Here is a 19,850-nt window from a genome sequence, read left to right as displayed (position 1 = left end):
TCTTCTTCCCTGCCAGCGTCTTCGCCCCACTCTCTCTTCCCCATTTCCTTTCAGCATCCTCTCCCCTCTGTCTTCCCCAAGTCCTTTCAGCGTCCTTCTCCCCCACCCCGTCTTCCCCATGTCCTTTCAGCGTCCTTCTCCACTCCTTTGTCTTCCCCGTGTGCTTTCAGCGTCCTTCTCCCCCTCTGTCTTCCCCAGTGCTTTCAGCGTCCTTCTCCCCCCTTAGTTTTACCCATTTCCCTTAAGCGTCTTTTCCTCTCCACTCCACCTTTCCTCCCTTTCTTTCTCCCTCCCTGCCCCTTACCTTCATAGCGCCTCCCCGCCCGACCGTCAACAGAACAGGCCCGGTCCGACAAATTTCCCTCCCTGCCCTCCAGCTGCTGTAAGAAGATAATTTAGATTCGCGGCTACAGGGCAGGTAGGTTTGTCGGACCGGGCCTGTTCTCTTGTCGGTCGGGCGGGGGAAAGCGCCACGAAGGTAAGGGGATCTGGCCGGCTCTGCACCCCTCCCTAAGGCTGTCCCCCCTTTGGTATGCCACTGCCTTGAATTTTCCCTACCTGTCCTGCCGCAGCAAACAGCCGACCGAAGTCTTCCCGATGTCAGTGCTGATGTCGGAGGGATGGAGGGCTTTGCTTAAGCCCTCCCTCCGACGTCAGCACTAACATCGTGGAAGACTTCTGGGTCGGCTGTGTGCTGCGGCAGGACAGGTAAGGAAAATTCAAGGCAGTGGCGTACCAAAGGGGGGGCGGTCCGCCCCAGGGTAGCCTTAGGGAGGGGTGCAGAGTACATTCAACTCCGCAGGAATCCCGCGAACCTAGAGGGCGTCCTCACGGGATCCCTGTGACCCTAGGGGGCATCCCCATGGGATCCCTGCGACCCTAGGGGGCATCTCCACGGGATCCCCGTGACCCGAAGGGGGAACCCGCGGGTCCCACGGGATTTCCGTCGTCCCTGTTCCCGTGCAGCTCTCTAAACCAGAGCTAAGAGGACACGCCCCTAGGCAGGGCTATAGGAAACCAGAGCTAAGAGGACACGCCCCTAGGTGGGGCTATAAACAAACCCAGAGCAGGCATAACAGGCCCCTGGGCAGGGGCAGGGGTAGAGGTTTACTGGGCTCACTGAAGAACCAGGGCTAGCAGGACAAGCCCCTAGGCAAGGGCAGGAGGAACCAGAGTGTACATAATTTCCTTGTGCCAGAAAGAAAAATGTCTTGAATTAGACCTGCTACCCTGCTTTACAAGTGACTAGCTCAAACACAATGTCTTTGGACCCAATTGTGAGTTTTGCTGAGCTGCAGCTTGGAGGCGGAATTGGTGAAGAGTTACTGAGTGGTCTGTTACTTTTGTTTCTCTGCCTCTGTCGTTCAGCACAGGTAGCAAGATACACTGCTGACACTGAGGACATTGGGAGTAGAGAATGACACGGGGATAAAGTTTTCCTCATCCCCACTGGAACTTTTTCCCATCCTGTCCCCGCAAGTTCTTTTCCTGCCCCATTCCTGCAAGCTCTGTCTTCGTCTGCACAAGTCTTTAAGATCATAAGTGTTCGAAGCTTGTGCGCTTAAGGCAGAGCTTACAGGAATGGGGCAGCGACAAAACTCACGGGGACGGGAAATTAAGTTCCTGCCAGGAAGGGGACAAATTTGTCCCCGTGTCATTCTCTAATTGGGAGCCTCATAGGGGAGGACTCTGATCCACAGCCTACTCCTGCAAGGGCTAGCCCATCGCTTGCAGCGCAGGGACAAAGTGGGAGATGGAGCTCCGTGCCCTGGGGTGCTGTGAGTTGCATCTGTGGACACCTGGCTGCAGGATTGTGTCTTAATCATTTTATTCTTATATACTGCCATCCTGAAAAAGTTCTAGGCGGTTCACAACAAGGTGATTCAGATAAAATACGAATTAGAAGAATGGACTTAAAAACAGATAAAGACAGAAAGCATTTACAATATAATGGCAGGGGAAAAAGTAAACACAGAACAGATCAAATACATCAAGTTAAATCTAAGGAACTTGATTGCAAAAATGAAGCAGAATGCATTAAGATACCAGCTGAGCCTTTAACAATTTTCTAAAATCAAGGGTATGGCTGCAGGACTGATGGCTTCATTGGTTCTGGTGGAGGCTCAGGTGCTTCCTATATAGGTAGAGTGCTCATCAAGGCTACCGTGTACGCCTGGCAATCTCATCTGATCCCCAGAAATTGGTGTCCCATACTATGGGGTGCCTCCTACCTCACCTGCTGCATGGTCCTCAGCAGCTGTGCGCATTCACGCTGGACTCGAATCCTCTCGCAGCTATTGTGAACAGTAAAAGCCACCGAGAATCCTTTTGTACATCGAAGGCTGAACTAACATGCAAGCTAGATTGGCTACAAGCTTCTCAACATCCGTCCTTGGGTGAGAGGTAGGGCACTGTGATATGGCATCACTAGGGCCATTGCTACAGATCTTGTCAGGGATGTGATCCCATGCCTATGAGCTCTACAGTTGGCTGTGAGATGGCAGGGAATGTGACACTCATATAAAGCAGGGATGCCCATACTTATTTGGCTTTTGAGCTACTTTAAAAATGACTAAATGATCTACCAACACTAAAAATTTAGAAAGCACACTGTACGCAGAGAAAATGTTAATTATCATTTATATTTGGGGGGTTTTCAAAGAGGTCAAGGCATATGACTTTAAAATATGCAATCAGTAACAACTATAGAAAAAATAGACAAATATAGAGCAAAATATAGACAGCAGATATAAATTCTCAAAACTGACATATTTTGATCACTAAATTGAAAATAAAATCATTTTTCCTTCCTTTGTTCTCTGGTTGCACTTCCTTCTGACTGTGCATCCGTTCTTTCTTTCATTTCTTTCTTTCTGTCTGTCTGTCTTTCTCTCTCCTTGCCCCCCCTTTCTTTCTTTCAAACCACAAATCTCTCCCCTGTTGCATCTTTGAAGTATGTTAAGCCCAGAGCAGGGTTGCTGCTGCTGGCATTCAAGGCCATCTTTCCTATTTGCAGTGGGACCCCCCTCACCTTGGGTAGCTCCCGCAGTTGGTTGGTGTCAAGCAGCAGCTCAAGGCTGCGGCTATAGCGGTAGATCTCGTTGGGCAAAGCCTGCAGGGAGCAGTGCCGCTTGTCCACTAAATCCACAGGCCGGTTGCAGCGCCAGAAGGGGATGCACTTGAGCATGGTGAGGGCCGCCCAGGCCACTCACATCCAACATGCAGACAGGGGGGCCCGTGTCCTCCTCCTCATACCGCGGCCTAAGCCCCCTGGGACGAACACTAGGCCAGGACCATAGGAAGGAGACGGGGCGGTCCTGTCAGGGGGGAGGGGGACTGAGGAGAGCCGAGCCGAGGTCCCCAGGGTGCTCAGCGCTTCTCGCACATTCTCTCTCGGCCCTCACAGTCAGCTCTTGCACCAGCAGGGAGAAATCCCAGGCTCCTTTTGGGCACCCCTGCATATTGTCCCCAAGCATAACTTCAGGTTGCTGAAATGTCCCATTTTCAGACAGAGAGCAACTAGACTCTAATTGCTCTCTCTCTGAAAACGGGACATTTCAGCATCCTGAACCTGTGCTTGGGGACAACGGAACAGGCTACCTAAAAATGGGATTATCCTATTCACAGGACGTATGGTCACATTATTCATGAGGCTCTCTCTGAGCTGCACTTGCTTTGCCCTGCACTAGCCAAAAGGGGGAGTACCCGATTTTCTCAAGGGAAAGTTTACTTGGGGGAGGGGGGGAGAAATGCTATGCAGGGGAAGGGGGAACACTAACAGAGCAAATTTTTTTTGTGGCCCTATCCCGCCTGGGCCTGCGAACATTTGCAAACGTCATCCGTGCATGCTCAGAGGTCCACGTGGCGTAGTTCTGAGCTCTTGTGCTGGCAAAACATTTAAACTGATAAGAACAGACACTGCACTTGATCTTAGCCGAAAGGCCGAGAAGCGATGCTGGCAAAACATTTATGTAGGTATGCCAGGCGCAGAGAGGAGGAGAGGCGCTGGTAGTTAACCCTGCTACAAGCCATTCCCTGGCGGCACACTTGGAATCTTGCCACGGCACACAGTTTGCGATACACTATTCCATGCTACAGATACAGGGCAAGCAGTGGCTTCCTCCATGGCATACATGAACCTGTCCAGTTGGTGTTGCCTTCACATGCCAGCTGGGTGTCCCTCCTTTTACAGGCATGTGATCTCTGCCGCTGGCATTTTTGGCCTGCTTACTGAGGCAGAGCTGGATTTGGGGGCTCAGGTCTCTGGCTTGGCAGTATATACCACAGCTATTGAGCTGGCATGAATTAGTCTTAATTCAGTTAGAAAAAAAAGCCAGCTTCTGTTTAAATGGACTGGGCAGGCCAATGTGTATAGTCACGCTGGCCCTGGAGAGAACTGGGGTGTGGCTTTGACCTGCAGGCTCCCCTTTGCCTCTTTGTGGGCTTTAGTCAGTTGGAACTAGGGGTTACTAGTAAAAAAAAAACCCATTTGTTGCAAATATCCCATTCATATTCATTCTTTCTGCCCCTTTCTGCTGTAGTTTCAGTAATTTGGGCATTCATAATCTCTCTCATAGTACTGTTATTTCTTTGAATTTAGTTCATGCTCTTTCATAAGCCATCTTCGTGCAGGACATGTCTACAGATTTAAACGCTCCCTGAGCTTGGATTTGAAAAAGGCAAGTAATTAAATTGAAAATCCAAGTGCATTGTCTGTGCATGAAACTGGGTAAAACCATGCATGGAGAAGCCTGTTCCACACAAAGGAAAAAAGGTGGCACCTCCCTTACTCCTCCTTCTCCTCCTGCTGGGATATGAGGATCCTTCCCCCACCCCTCCTTCTAGCCTTCCTCTCCCCCAAACTCTTTGCTCTCCTCCGAGTCCTTACTAGGCATAATCTCACCCCTCCCCAATCCTTTGCCTTTTCTACCTTAGAATATGAGGATCCAGCCCTCCCCCTTTCTACCCTGGGATATGAGAAGCCTCCTCCATCCCTAGGGTTATCAGACATCCGGATTTCCCTGGACACTTCCATGGGTCCGGATGGTTTTTCAAAACCCGGCACTTTGTCCGGGTTTTGAAAAGCCTCCTCAAATCGCATCGGGCAGGGAGGAAGTCCGCACCTGCCCGACAAGAGCAGGTAGTGGGGAGCAGGGCTGGGGCGGTCCTGGGGCGGGGTTAGGGCATTACAGGGCAGGGATGAGTGGAACTGGGTGGTCCTGGGGGCAGGTCTAGGGGGTCCAGATTTTCCAATTGGAAAATTTGGCAACCCTACCCATACTACAATTATTTCTGGACTAAAATGATCAAACTATCCAACCTTTTGACTTCCTAAACCAATCCACTTCCAAACAGCCTTTTTATTGTTCAGTTCTTTTTATATACATATTCTTAATTTGTATAATCAAAGTAATTCCTTTGAGGGATCATAAGAGATGTGCAAAGTAATGCAGGATGCATCAACCCTCCTTCAAGGGTACAAAAGTGCTGTATCGTGCTAACAGAAAATTAATTTTTCTATAAGTTATACATCAGCTTTTTTTTTTTTTGTAACGCATCCTTCCATTTTCTGCGTAATTGCTTTTAGCCACATGAAGGCGAGCTGCCCCTTGGAGGGGAAGAAAACCTCAGAAAAATTAAAATGCTTGCGGCTGCTCTAACAGATCTTTATACACAGAGACATTGCTGAGCAGCAAAAGCAAAATGCCAGGCTGCCCGTTCTGTTCCTATGGGCACCTTTGTAACAGCTTGTCTAAGAGATGAAAAGAGAAGAGATGAGGAGGAAGTCTCAGGGCACTCGCACACTTTTATTCTATGATTTTTTTTGTTTCTTTGTTAAGATTTTGCCTCCACAGCCAGTATAGAAACAGAAATGCCTCATATCTGATAGCTAGAGCTAACCTGGGCCTGGATCAGGGATCTCAAAGTCCCTCCTTGAGGGCCGCAATCCAGTCGGGTTTTCAGGATTTCCCCAATGAATATGCATTGAAAGCAGTGCATGCACACAGATCTCATGCATATTCATTGGGGAAATCCTGAAACCCCGACCGGATTGCGGCCCTCAAGGAGGGACTTTGAGACCCCTGGCCTAGATAATGACAAATCCAATGGTTATGCTGTAAACTTTAAAAAGTGAAAGCACATTTTTAACTTTTATATATTATTTTAATAATATTTCTTTAAAAGTGCTTTCAGCTATTAAATTTGCCTATTACAACATTTCCCTTGTATGATAAAATATAGACTAGTTTGAAAATACATTTTGCATCACCAGACTACTCACTACCTGTAGTCTTAGAGCTACATTCACTAAGCCCACCGATCGTGTCCCGACCACTTTGTGACCCCGATCCGATTCACTAACCTTCCTCTCGATCCGCGCATGCAAATGAGGGGAAGGGCTTTCAAAAGTAGGAAGGCAGCGATTCACAAAACAAATTCAGGAACACCGACCGGGCTGGCTGATCAAAAAATCAATCGCTCACATCCTTGCCGACCTGAAATCCCGGCCCTGCAGCCATCATAAAAGCGCCCTACTCTCTGCCGCCCTGCTTCTCTGCGAGCCCGCATTTTTAACCTTGGCTTTAACCTGTGGGTTAAAAGCAGGGCTGCACTAACATTTACTTGACAGCTGCCCCGAAATTCTTTCGACCAGGCATAAGACTGATTGCTAGCTTTACCTCTGCCCAAGCCCTCCCCCCTTGCGAGGAGAGCAAGCGCATGCGCAGACTGCTTCTGCAGGCAAGAAGATGGTCCGTGCATGCGATCCGTGGGGTTGGTGCGGGGCATGCCTCCGGTTGGGTTAATTTGCATGAAGACTGGTAGAAAATCAGTCGCCCGGCCGCGGATCGGATGGGAAAGGTAAGTTTCGTGAATCTAGCCCTTAATTCTTAATTTAACAGCTGCTTCACACTTCTATCGGATTAGCATCCCTCTCTCATGTTGTCTTTTGACTATTTACCTGCACAAGACCTTCTGCTACAGACAGATGCCCTAAGTGGGTGTCACTGGTCCAGATGGGAAACCAAGGAGACTATCAAAACCAAGGATTACCTTCTTAACTGGATCCAGTTTAGAAGAGAAAAGAAACATGTTTAGTTCTAAGTCTAATAGATGCTGGCATTGTCATCTGGATATAGGGGCATTGGATCATCTGCTCTTCTTTTGTCCCCTTCAATTTTGGCAATCCATTTGGGGGCCAATCAATAGGATATTGGAAGTTCCATTGGGATTGACATATGATGCAGTGCTGTTTGGTATATTATTAATGCCCAAGAGTCCCATAACTTCACAAAACAATAAATTATTTTGCATCATGACAGGAGTTGCCACACAGCTTAATATGAAGATTTGGAAAAATTGGGACAGGTTAAACTATAGTTTTTGGTGGGAAACATTGTGCCAAACGTATAAGTTTGAACGTATGAGTTCAATGCATTTGGGACATTATAAGAAGTTCAAGGAAATTTGGCAAATGTAACAAAATTTGGAAATTTAACAAAATTTTGTAAGAATTGATTATTAGTTTTGCCCTTTGATTCTGCACATCCAGGATGGGTGGGTGGGAGGGGGGGTATGTAATTAATTTAATATTTGATTTAAAGGTTGTCTATCTTGATCATTTGCATTAAGTGTTTTTACACTTTTAGGAAGGATGGGGAGGGATGGGGAGGGGGGTATGTATTTATTGTATGATTTGAAGGAATTAAGTGCTGTCTATTGTGTTAATTGATTGATAATATGTTGCACTTTGTGCTGGTTTTAAAATGAATAAAGATTTAAAAAAAAGAAAAGAAACATGTCACCCCTGGAAAACAATGAGTGTTTGTGTTTGGGGGGGAGCAAACTAAAAGTTTTGTACTCAATTTTCACCATAAAAAAAATCAGATTTATAAAATAAAAATGTGAGAGGTATGCATTTCAAATCAGGGGGTAACAAATGGCTTCCAGCCACTAAGACACATGGAACTGGCCCTAGTTTTTACTAAGGTTACCTTTTGAGGACATGTCTCGGGGTCTGCACGGCTTTTCAAAACCCGGCACTTTATCCGGATTTTGAAAAGCCTCTTATCGCGTCAGGCTGGCCTCCCTGCCCAATGCGATTGGTGGACAAGAGCAGGCAGCGGAGGGCAGGGCACGGCTAGGGTGGGACTGGAGGAGGGATTAGGGCAGGGATGGGGGAACTGGGTGGGTCTAGGGGTCCAGATTTTCTGATTGGAAAATCTGGCAACCCTAGTTTTTACCATACTGGTGTCTAAGAACTTAGGGAAGTTGGAATCCCAGGACCAAACCCACAATTAGCCCTCGTTTGTGGACCTGATGTCAATCTGGCAACCCCAAGCTCAGAACCTTGTGTTCAGAGACATGGACAAGGACCAAAACAGCAAAAAGGCTGGGGGCTGGAGGGGGGGGAGAGAGGTGAAGAGTAGAAAAACCCAAAACATATATAAGCCAAGTGTAGATCAGGGCATCAGCATGCACTGCATAATCTCCTGGTGGCATTCATTTCCACCCTCTGTCTTTTCTCCCAACCCTATTCTTATACCTGTGTCAATTTACGATCTTGTGAATCCTGCAGGGCCTCTAGCGTATCGCCTCCCTGCCCTCTCCTGTCTTTATTGGTTAATACTATATGGGGATGATCAGGCTGCATCCAACAACATCTCTATGGAAGGTTTGCTGAACTCGCCAAATTTGTTTCCAGATTTTTAAATGGACATATAAGGACCATTCACTCTGTTAGCGTTCCCCAAAATTGCAATTAATGTGACATTTTCTATCACAGCATGACACGTCCCCCTCCATCATCTTTCTGTCCAGTTCTATTAACTGTTCTCCTGTCTGACTTTCTGATGCCCCGAACTGAACCCCTCAAATACCTAGTTTAGAGCCCCAGCTACCAATCAGAACAACTGAAATAGGTTTAAGATGGACATGATTGACCCCCAAGTTAGAGTTTTCTTCCTGGGGAGGCTAGGCATTTCCAGTGCTGTCTTGCACAGCTCTTGATGGGCTGGCCCTAGACACCCTCCAGTACAAGAGATAGACAGTGGTATCTGCCCTGACACTCAGGCTTTTCAGGTGTCTATTGAAACACAGACAGGTGATACAACCAACTGTAGTGCTAAGTAGAAGATGGCATAAATTATTGAACTTCAGTTTTAGGTGGTAGCCCCAATAAGCCTTTGGCTTCATGCATTTGTAGGAATGAGGTGCACCCAGGTCCTGCCATGGAGAATTGGTATAAGCTGGTGATTACTACAGCCATATATAGGGACTGAGAGAGAGAGGTGTCCAAGAGAACATCAGACAGCCAGAGTTCAAATACTCTCTGTCACAGACTATCTGCTTGTTTCTGAACTGGGTTGCATTAATAACTCTTGATTTACTCAACAGTGATGAGGAAAGGGACAATCCTTTGTTGAAGATCCTGCATGAAATCTTTTAGTCAGACATTTCACATCAGACGTGCATTTGAACCATCAACCTATAAATCACAGTGGGCATGGGGGAAAAAGCGGTATTATAAAAAAATAAAGCCTTGATTGATGTTGGTCCAGTTCTTGTTCTATCAAAAATCAAAGTTTGGCATGAATAACAAGAATAAACTCAACCCAACCCATGAATCTTTTATTGGAGGATCAGGGCTGGGAAGAAGGTGGGTTCTTTCTCAATGTACCCAATTTACAAATCCAATGATGAGCAAACACTTCCTTACCCTACTAAGGGCTCCTTGTAGTTTAAACTCCAGCTTCCCGGTACCTAGGATCCTACATAAAGAGGGGGGATGTTCCAGGCATTTTCATTTGTATCTGTCTCACTTTTAGTTTGCTTTGATTTAGTAGAATTTGGAAAACTGAAGTGCGAAGATCCAACAAACACATAATTATCAAACTTTTCACAAAGAGGAAGTGGGGCACCAGGACAGTCAGAGGAGGAGATCAATTATGGATTCCCCCAGGCCCTCCCCAACCTCAGTAACAGAATAAAAAAAAGTCATTCTGTTATTGTGCTCAACTGTTTAATGATGGCTTGGGCCTGTTGGCTCCCTGGTCAGTATCTTGTGGCGTACCAGTCATTATCATTAATTTGGATCAGCTCTGTCACCACGTCCATCAGGTTGTAGTTATGTTTCTTGAGCAGTTGCAGGTTCAGCTGCCGGTCGCAGAACCCCATTTCGAAGAGGACAGAGAGCATTGTGGCCGCCTGGTCTTCTGAACCTGCAGGTTGGACCTATACAGGACAAGAGAATCCTTTAAAAACCCAGTGCGTGTAAAACGTTTCTTCGAAAAACAATTTCTGACCTGAAGAAGTTATTGCCTTCAAAAGCTAATTAAAAATGTTTTAAGTTAGATAAAAAAGGTATTTTCTTTTCTTTCTATTTACAGTATTACCTTATAAACTATTTAAAATCCATTTTGTAGAATCAACCAACAGCTATCTGATCAGGGAGGCTGATCCAGACCTAGTTTTAGCCTATCACATGCATATTTGTAGTTCTCATGTCCCAGAAGCAGCAGAACATCATTTGAGCTGGTAGGGCCAAACAAACCAGTCTCTGGCCCTGTCTGGTCTCTAGTTATTGATAAGGCCATGGTCCCAGTGGTCCTCCCTAGGGTTACCATATTTTTCTATCTATCCTCCTTATTTCCATTGCTTTCAGTGGAAGTAAAACCCAGATGTCTCAATCTGTCCCCCTTTTTCTGGAGCCATATGGTAACCCTAGTCCACCCCATTGTGCTACCTATGTGATTTCCTAATGAAAGGGAGTGCTTCTATATCTGATGTATGTGCTGGAGGAAGTGAAACCATGACTGGATCAGCCAGTCCTGTACAAACTACTATGTCTGCACCAATAGATATCTACCAATAGTATCAATAGTACTACCAATAGTTATCATTTCTATAGTGCTGAAATGCAATGCTGTACATTTAACATTCAATAGATGGTCCTTGCTCAGGAGAGCTTACAATCTAATTTGGACAGACAGACAGGACATATATGGTTGGGGAGTTTCTAGCATTTGGAAAAACATTTAACATACCGTAATTTGTTTTAGAAATGTATGGGTTGATATTAGAAGCGATTTAACTGGTCAGAAATGGCTCCTGCCACTTTAAATCGCCTGTTCAGCAGCACTTTACTGATTATTGCCCGACAACTGGCTTCTTTGGAGGCATTCTGGGGCTGAAGCTGATATCCAGCACTTAACCATCCAAGGACTGCAAACATGTCAGTCCTATCTTTATAAGATGCTCCAAAGCCAGTTAAGCGGTAAATATGCTTTAGCCGGGTCTGCAAACCCAGAAATTCAATGCTGAAGCCTGGACACGGCCCAGCGATCAGCAAACGCTGAGTATGATCAGTTGAATATGAAGTCCATTATTTAAAAGGTATTAAAAGCTACTATATCTGACTGCAAAAAAATCAGGATGCAGCTCTACAACCAGCACAATGCTAATACTTGTAAAATATATCTAAAGGATAAACTAATCCCCTAAGTGACATCCAGGAAAGATATTTTTATAAGGCTTAGGGATGATGGTTAGGAGACCTAGGAGTAAGAGTATAGCAGGCTGAAGAGAATCCAGCTAGTGCTCTGAATAAGCAAATTGCCTAGTGTGCAGACATACCCTGGGGATTTCCAGACTCAATCTAAATAAATTCACCATTTTCTCAAAAGGACACACATAGAGCAGGGGCTTATGGGACTGTGGCAGAAGTACCACTTGTAAGTGAACAAGACTTTGCTAGAAGGGCCATCTCCTGACTCATTTCTCTATTTATTTAGTTATTTCTCTAGCCTGTCCTCACAGAAGAGCTTAGAACGGGTTACGACTTTACATATACAGTATAATAAAGTGTATTTATGCAAAGTGATTTATGCAAAGATGGCAAAACATAATATGACAAAACATGGTATGGTGAGACATAGTATGGCAAACTCCCCGACCCCTCTCCCAAAGATCAAATTTCTTTCCTATTAAATCTCTCTTGTGAGACAGCTAGGTAGGAAGGAGATGGGCTTTTGTATAAATCAATTTTCACTCTATGCAAATTTAATCCAGTTCAGCACACGCCTACAGAGGGGTCGGTATAATCAGCTGTGTATGTCAATGCACTTAGCTTTAGTGCTTAATATTCTAACACACATACTAAAAAGTTCTAATTTCTAATGCAATAAACTAATGACATGCAAACTACCAAAACACTGAAAAATGTGCACAAGAAGGGTAGTAAAAAAAAAAAGAAGGGGAACTAAGCCTCCTAGACCAATCCAGATAGGTATCTGACAATTTGCCAGCAAATGGAAGCAGAGAACACAACTTTGCACTGCCTATATAAGCTGTGCCCACAGAATACTTTCTGTTCTTTATATCAAAGCTTCGTGTCGGTGTCGGTTCTCCCCTAGGCACGAGACCCGGAAGTGACGTAAGAGAGAGTCGACACCGATGCGGGTAGCAAGTTTGTGATGTTGTTCGTGCCGGGAAAATTAAAGGGCTACGGGGGGAAAGGAAGGGGCACAAGTGCAGCAGGGGGAGTCAGAAAGGAGCAGGGATGTCGGAGAGGACAATGGGTGCCGGCACTCGGGGCAGACCATCCCCCTCCTTACTATGCCACTGTATATAGAGGAGAAGGGCATTAAAAAATGTTTGTTCCTGGGTGTCAAATATACTAGGTATGTTTCTGCCTTTTATGTATTTAAAGCACACCACCACTAAAAGGAAAGACTAGCACAACTCATTACATTGGCCTCAGAGTTAGACCAGCTTACCTGAGCCGTCACTGGTGGTCCAGCGAATAATGCTTTGTAGGCAGAAGCAGCGACAGATAAGGCCCCTTTCACCAGGCCTCCGGCAAGGCTGTTCCCCTGGGGCCTGCTAAAGGGGTTTGGAGTTAGTTAGAGTGCATGAACACACAAGTGATATTCCTTTAACACACAAGTGACATACTTCTCTAACTTTTGTTTTGTTAGGAGTAGGTGACCTTGTGCCTCACTTAAAAGGTCTTTTATGGCCAGTGAAGTGTTCTCTGCCAGCTTTAAATAAACAAAGGGCAAGTTTCAGGCAAATAAGTATCTTTTTCTTAAGAATTTACCTCCCTAATTCTATAAAAAGGCAATAAAACCCTATATTTTACAAGTGAGAACTTTAACAGAAAAGCACTCAGCAGTTTTTCTGGCTCTTTTGGACTTCCAGCTGAATTAGAATCAGTCTCCCTCTATTGGGCTATAGTCATGAGTCTTAATCTGCTCAAGTTGGTTTCTCTTATCCTCCCAACTTAAAGGGGTCATGGATTTGATATACTGTTTTCTGTTAAACAACCAAAGTGGTTTACATTCATCATATGCAGGTACTTTCTCTGTCCCTAGTGGGATCACAATCTAATTTTATGTACCTGGAGCAATGTTTACTTCTTGGGGCAAAAGTCCTGTAGTGCATTTATTACAAGTTCTGGCAACAAGGGATATGAAATCAGTTAGATTAGCAGGGTTTAAAAAAAAAAAAAAAAGATTGGATAATTTCCAGAGAGAGAAGTCCATAGGCAATTATTGAGAATGACTTGGGGAAATCCACTGTTTATTTCTATGATAAGCAGCATAAGAACTATTTTACTCCTTGGATCTTGCTAGGTACCAGTGACCTGGGCTGGAGATAAGATACTGGGTTTGACGGACCTTCGATCTGTCCCAGTACGGCAATTCTTATGTTCTTAAACTCGAGAGAAAAAAAAAGTTACCTTGAATGTTCAAAGCAGGTCTGTTCTGATCCATGATCTTCCTCCCTATTGGAGTCTATGAAAGAAATAAAAGGTTAGTCTTGGCAAACAAGTCAACACACCTCCAATGTCAAAAAAATTTAATAAATATATATATATGGCCTTAAAATCTATCACTTCTTTTCCAAGAATGTTTGTTTAGCCAAAATAAATATCCATCTGTTCAAAAGTATCAAAATAGCTATTATAAGGACTCACGCCGATTCTTCCACCATGAACATAGAGCAGAGTTGCAAACATTCATTACTGGCCTGTAATTCCCAACTACTTTTGTGGAGAGAGACATCTGCCTTTTTCCAATCAAAATCACAGAGCCAAAGGGAGATTTGAACCAGGGTTACCATTAGGCTATTCCTCCACTCTGATGGCTTCTTTCCAACCAAACTGGGCCTTATTTTGCCAGATAGTGACCTTAGTGTCGGCTATAGTGGCATCACCAAAGAACTGGTATCCTTCTGGCCAGCAGTTGGGAAGGAAGCTTCTTCAACAGGCCAAAATCCTTCAGCACTCTCTTCTGCTGCAAGAGACTCCATGTCGCATGGATCTCCCCTACTGCCCTGCAATGTGGCCAAGACCCCCTATACCAAAAATCTTTTCAGGAACTCCAAATAGAAGCTTCTACCTTCTTTTGGCAGCTGCCCAGCACAAGGTTGGATCTCTTCCACAACTGGCAATTCTGGTTCAGAAGGAGGGAAATCCAGAAGAGGCGTCAAGTTCCTTCAGAAAGAGAAACATGTCAAGACCTGGCAAGAGCTACTCAAGAATAGAAAGGGACACTTATTTTGCATTTGCTTCATGCATGATACTGATCAGATGAATGCACTCATCTGGGTCCTCTCTCTTCCCCCTCTCACAGGGCGAGACTGCCACTGCCTCCTCTACCTCATCTCCCTTCTCCATTTTGACCTCAGCTCTTGAACTCTCTTCTCCTTCTACACAATCCCTTTCCTTCTCTTGTACCCTCATTTTGAAGGTCCCAGGCCTGGCAGAGGTCATTAAACCCATGGAAGTGATACCAAAAAAAGTCAGTGTGGGGATTGGGGTAACACTTGTTCACAGGCCCTGCCTCTCACATCAGTATTCATAGTAACAGGAAGTCATACTGGAGATGAGGACAAGATTGCTGCAGAGTCTATGAGCGCTGTCCTCTGATGGGCTTTGTGTTGACTTTTCTGGATTTTGCTGCCATCTAAAGTCCTTTGCTAGGTTGCATTTTTTTTTTCAGGCCAACAGCAAAACACCTATGTGTGTTCTTGTGGAGGGTAGGTCCCAGCAAATTGCCCTTGTTATCTCCCTCCCCCGACATTAGCCCCAGTGCTTGCTTTTTGTTATACACAGACTATTGACTGAGCTGCAAGTCAGATACAATTCTCAGCTAATCTGAAGACATTTAACTTTCAATATGATATTAAGTGATACAAGTTTGATGCAACTGGGTGTCGGCCAAATACCGAGGACAGAACTATTGCCTACAGAATGCAGGAAGCTTTAAAGACCTGTGTAGGTGTTATAGATCAATTCCATATGTACTTCAACCTATGCACAATGCAGGACACAGCCACTAATCTGTACTGTATATGCTGAAGTAGCCAAAGAAATTTTAGGATGATGGAGATTTCTTTGTGTTGCTGGGGTCTTTTTAGGTAAAGGTGGAAAGGATTTTGACTAAGAAAATGTTTACCAATACAGTTATCAGAAGTCTCTCTTTTAAAGGGAGAGACAACATTTAGATGCTTGCATTAGTCACTCCTCCAACAGCCAGAGCCAATGGGATGGGATGGAAGGGGGGTACGAGGGGAGAGGGGTTGTTTTTGGTATGGGCTATGGTATTGGGGATAGTTCCTGCAGCCCGCTTGGGGATGCTCCTTCCTGGACGTTAGGCAGGGAGGATTTGATTTTTGGGTCTGTATTTCTATGTTCAGACAGACATTTCTCGTGGAATACTGGCTAATTTGAGCTTTCTGGCTTTGAATGTGTTCTGTGTGTATGAAAAGGACACGTGACAGTGAAGGAATGGACTTGCCCTTCATAAGCAGCAGGCAGAGGAAAACTTACTGCTGTAGCTGAGGTGATGGGGTGACCACCTCTGGTGTGAGAGGCACTTGATCCAAGGTCTGAGAAGTCATGAGGATATCATTGATGCTGTGAGCCTCAGGCCGAATGCATGCTACTGCTGCAGTGACCTTAGCACCTTCCACAGCCTGTCCCGCTTCTACTGTGCCTGCCTCAGACAGGGCAGAGCTGTACATAGATTCGCCCAAGGGGCGGCTGGTGTCAAAGCACTCCGGAAGGATGATGACGTAATCCTCGGAAGAGGCAGAAGATCCTTGGCTTTGAACTTCGTCCTTCACGTTGTCCTCATCCTCTTCTTGTCCCAGTTCTACACCATGTTCAGACATCTTCAAGGCTAAGAGGTTTATGTTCTCACCTAGTTAAAGAAACCATATAAATCACCTCAGCAACTGGATTTTCCTGTAAGTAAAACCAGCATCCCTGCCAACCAAAACACTGTCAGAAGTATTATTTCAGCAAATCTGCCCCAGGATGGGACTGGTTTGCAGAAAAAGAAATGTCTCTCAGTAACACAGACCTTGTGAGCAAAGCAAAAGGGCTCCTGCTATTACAATGGCCTTTTCCAGCCAATGGACAAGATAAATGGCATATCCTGGGAGGTCAGGGGGATTCTGAGTCACCTGGGTATGCCATCTGGATTGGAAGAGAGCATCAAAGCTGGAGGGCAATAAAAAGGACAAAAAATTATATATACTGAGATCCCAAGCAGAAAGAATACAACAGAACTCCCGAGAACTACAAAGAAAGTAAGGCAATTTGGCCAAACTAAAAGGGGTGAAGTTTAAATACAGTCCCAGATACCCCTCACTTCTATTGTACTTTGTAGACTGGCCTAATCTCAGTCAGAGGAGGACACCTTCCAGCTCAGGGAAGAAACGGGGGCCACACGACTGTGTTAATACTCACTCTGCTGGCACTTAGTCTTCTGCGGGGGTTTGTGATCAGGTGCTGCATCTAGAGTCAGGGAACGGATCACGGTTTCACACACAAACTGGGTGCTGCTGATGTCCTCCTCCCCCTCTTCCTGTATGGCTGCTTTGGCTACAGGAAAATCTGCAAAAGCAAATTATGTCCCCCTGTGAATTTTACTTCAGAGGAAGGGCAGTTCTTCTCCTTCTAGAATATCATGGGATGGATTTATATATTTAAAGGAGGAAATCTCTCCAAGAGTGATATAGTTGAGATTTCCATACGGATATCTGTAAGATAAGCAGGACCTACATGGAATAGAGTAAAAATCAGGACTGGCTTAGCTTATACATTCCCATACACCTGACAAGGCACCTCCTTACCAGACAGAGGTTTAAATCCAGGTCCCTCAGTCTCCTCTTCAATTTGATCCAGCCCTGGTTTCTCAGACAGAGGACTGTCCTGTGGCAGAGGGGACATACAAGGAGTCATATCTAAAGAAAGGAAAAAAACCGATTACAAATCAGGGCAAGGAGATAGAAGTCCTATAGCAATTTTCAGCAACAATTTAAAGCAAAATAAAAAAAACCAAACCAAACCAAACACATTTCCTGCCTGAGTTATAGAAATAATTTTATATAGTGTTCTAAAGTGCTATATATAGGCTGTTGCAGGCCTGAAGCCTCCCACAAAGAAATTAATAAAGAATATTCCTTGGCTTATGGAATGAGGACCTTTTCAAAAATTCCCCTTGGACTGTTCCAAATTTCCCTTGCACTGAAGAATTTATGTGGAATCTAGCAAGGTTGGGACCTGGGTTGGCCATTGTTGGAAACAGGATACTGGGCTTGATGGACCTTCTGTCTGTCCTAGTATGGCAATTCTTATGTTCTTAACCTAGCCAGGGACTAGGAGATAAGAAAGGACAGAGCTGGGCTGCTATAGCAACATGGTAATTAATGGCAGGACATATCACTTTGAAAGAAGGCAGACAATTCTCACTGAATGGTACAAGTGTAGGAAAGAAAAAGCTTTCTAAGACAAATAGGAAAAGGGATTTCTTTGAGTAGGGTGAGCAGAGGCTGGCAGAGTTTCTCTTAGCCTGTTGAATTGTCTTACTCCCTTAGAACTTCGTGCTTTAAAAACCGTTTATACTGTATATGTTTATATTATCTTATATTCAATTTGAATTTTGAAATATTCATAGAAACAGAAAAACATGATGGCACATAAAGGCCAAATGGACCATCCAGTCTGCCCATCCATAACACCCACTATTCCTCCTTTCCTTAAGCGATCCAACGTGCCTGTTCCATACTTTCTTCAATTCAGACACAGTCTTTGTCTCCACCACTACCGGGAGACTATTCCAGGCATCTACCACCCTTACATTACTCTGGTAACCAGCCAACATGGTTTCTGCAAGGGGAGATTGTGCCTAATGAACTTATTGCACTTCTTTGAAGGGATTAACAAACGGATGGACAAAGGAGACCCCATAGACATCATATATCTAGATTTCCAAAAAGCCTTTGACAAGGTGCCCCATGAACGTCTACTCCGGAAACTGAAGAACCATGGGGTGGAAGGAGACGTACATAGATGGATCAGAAACTGGTTGGAGGGTAGAAAACAAAGGGTAGGAGTGAAGGGTCACTACTCCGACTGGAGGAGGGTCACGAGCAGTGCTCCCTCTAAGCGGGCGGGTGTTGTGGGCAAAATTTTTTTCGCTGTGCGCTACAAATATCAGGCGCCAGCGCCAACTCGCCCGATTCTCCTCTCGCCGCCCTGCCATCTCCGTACGCCATGCGCTGTGACGTGAAACATGTGCGCTGCGATGCAATATTTTGTGCGCCAGCGCACGCCAGCGCAGCTTAGAGGGAACACTGCACGAGTGGTGTCCCGCAGGGCTCGGTGCTCGGGCCGCTGCTATTTAATATCTTCATAAATGATCTAGAAACAGGGACGAACTGTGAGATAATAAAATTTGCGGACGACACCAAACTATTTAGTGGAGCTCGGACTAAAGAGGACTACGAAGAATTGCAAAGAGACTTGAACAAACTAGGGGAATGGGCGACGAGATGGCAGATGAAGTTCAACGTTGAGAAATTTAAAGTATTACATGTGGGAAGCAGAAACTCGAGGTACAGCTATACAATGGGAGGGATATTATTGAATGAGAGTACCCAAGAAAGGGACTTGGGGGTAATGGTGGACATGACAATGAAGCTGACCGCACAGTACGCAGCGGCCGCTAAGAAAGCGAATAGAATGCTAGGTATAATCAAGAAGGGTATTACAAACAGAACGAAAAAAGTTATCCTGCCATTGTATCGGGCGATGGTGCGTCCGCTCTGGAGTACTGCGTCCAATATTGGTCGTCGTACCTTAAGAAGGATATGGCGTTACTCGAGAGGGTTCAGAGGAGAGCGACACATCTGATAAAAGGTATGGAAAACCTTTCATACGCTGAGAGATTGGAGAAGCTGGGTCTCTTTTCCTTGGAGAAGAGGAGACTTAGAGGGGACATGATAGAGACTTACAAGATCATGAAGGGCATAGAGAGAGTAGAGAGGGACAGATTCTTCAAACTCTCAAAAAATAAAAGAACAAGAGGGCATTCGGAAAAGTTGAAAGGGGACAGATTCAAAATGAATGCTAGGAAGTTTTTCTTTACCCAACGTGTCGTGGACACCTGGAATGCGCTTCCAGAGGACGTAATAGGGCAGAGTACGGTACTGGGGTTTAAGAAAGGATTGGACAATTTCCTGCTGGAAAAGGGGATAGAGGGGTATAGATAGAAGATTACTGCACAGGTCCTGGACCTGTTGGGCCGCCGCATGAGCGGACTGCTGGGCACGATGGACCTCGGGTCTGACCCAGCGGAGGCATTGCTTATGTTCTTATGTTACCTCTTAACTTAATCCTATGCCCTCTCATTCCGCAGATTCCTTTCAAATGAAAGACACACGACTCATGCGCATTTATGCCATATAGGTATTTAAAAGTCTCTATCATATCTCCCCTCTCCCGCCTTTCCTCCAAAGTATATATTTTGAGATCTTTAAGTCTGTCTCCATACACC

The 19,850-nt window shown here is 45.2% G+C and overlaps 1 protein-coding gene and 1 pseudogene across 5 annotated transcripts in view; both read right to left on the bottom strand.

Annotated features, from left to right (window-relative positions):
* Positions 1-3,801: 3,801 nt before the first annotated feature.
* LOC117347923 lies at positions 3,802-3,954 on the bottom strand (annotated as a pseudogene).
* A 1,544-nt stretch (positions 3,955-5,498) lies between these two features.
* LOC117347208 (next to BRCA1 gene 1 protein-like) overlaps positions 5,499-19,850 on the bottom strand; it is a 60,030-nt gene continuing 45,678 nt past the window's right edge. For 4 of the 5 annotated variants that reach the window (XM_033917806.1, XM_033917809.1, XM_033917811.1 and 1 more), the window contains 7 exons: positions 17,146-17,256; positions 16,760-16,906; positions 15,836-16,208; positions 14,403-14,497; positions 13,742-13,796; positions 12,777-12,882; positions 5,499-10,233 (listed from right to left, as the gene is read on the bottom strand). In XM_033917806.1, coding sequence (XP_033773697.1) covers positions 10,054-10,233; positions 12,777-12,882; positions 13,742-13,796; positions 14,403-14,497; positions 15,836-16,208; positions 16,760-16,906; positions 17,146-17,256 — 1,067 coding nt within the window. In that variant the 3' untranslated portion in view covers positions 5,499-10,053. The remainder of the gene's footprint in view (positions 10,234-12,776; positions 12,883-13,741; positions 13,797-14,402; positions 14,498-15,835; positions 16,209-16,759; positions 16,907-17,145; positions 17,257-19,850) is intronic. The other variant, XM_033917808.1, reaches the window with a different exon arrangement.

The sequence above is a fragment of the Geotrypetes seraphini genome, chromosome 13, assembly GCF_902459505.1.
Source record: "Geotrypetes seraphini chromosome 13, aGeoSer1.1, whole genome shotgun sequence".
Lineage (NCBI taxonomy): Eukaryota > Metazoa > Chordata > Amphibia > Gymnophiona > Dermophiidae > Geotrypetes > Geotrypetes seraphini.
Note: the sequence above shows the minus strand (reverse complement) of the source record. Positions and strands in the feature narration are given on the sequence as shown.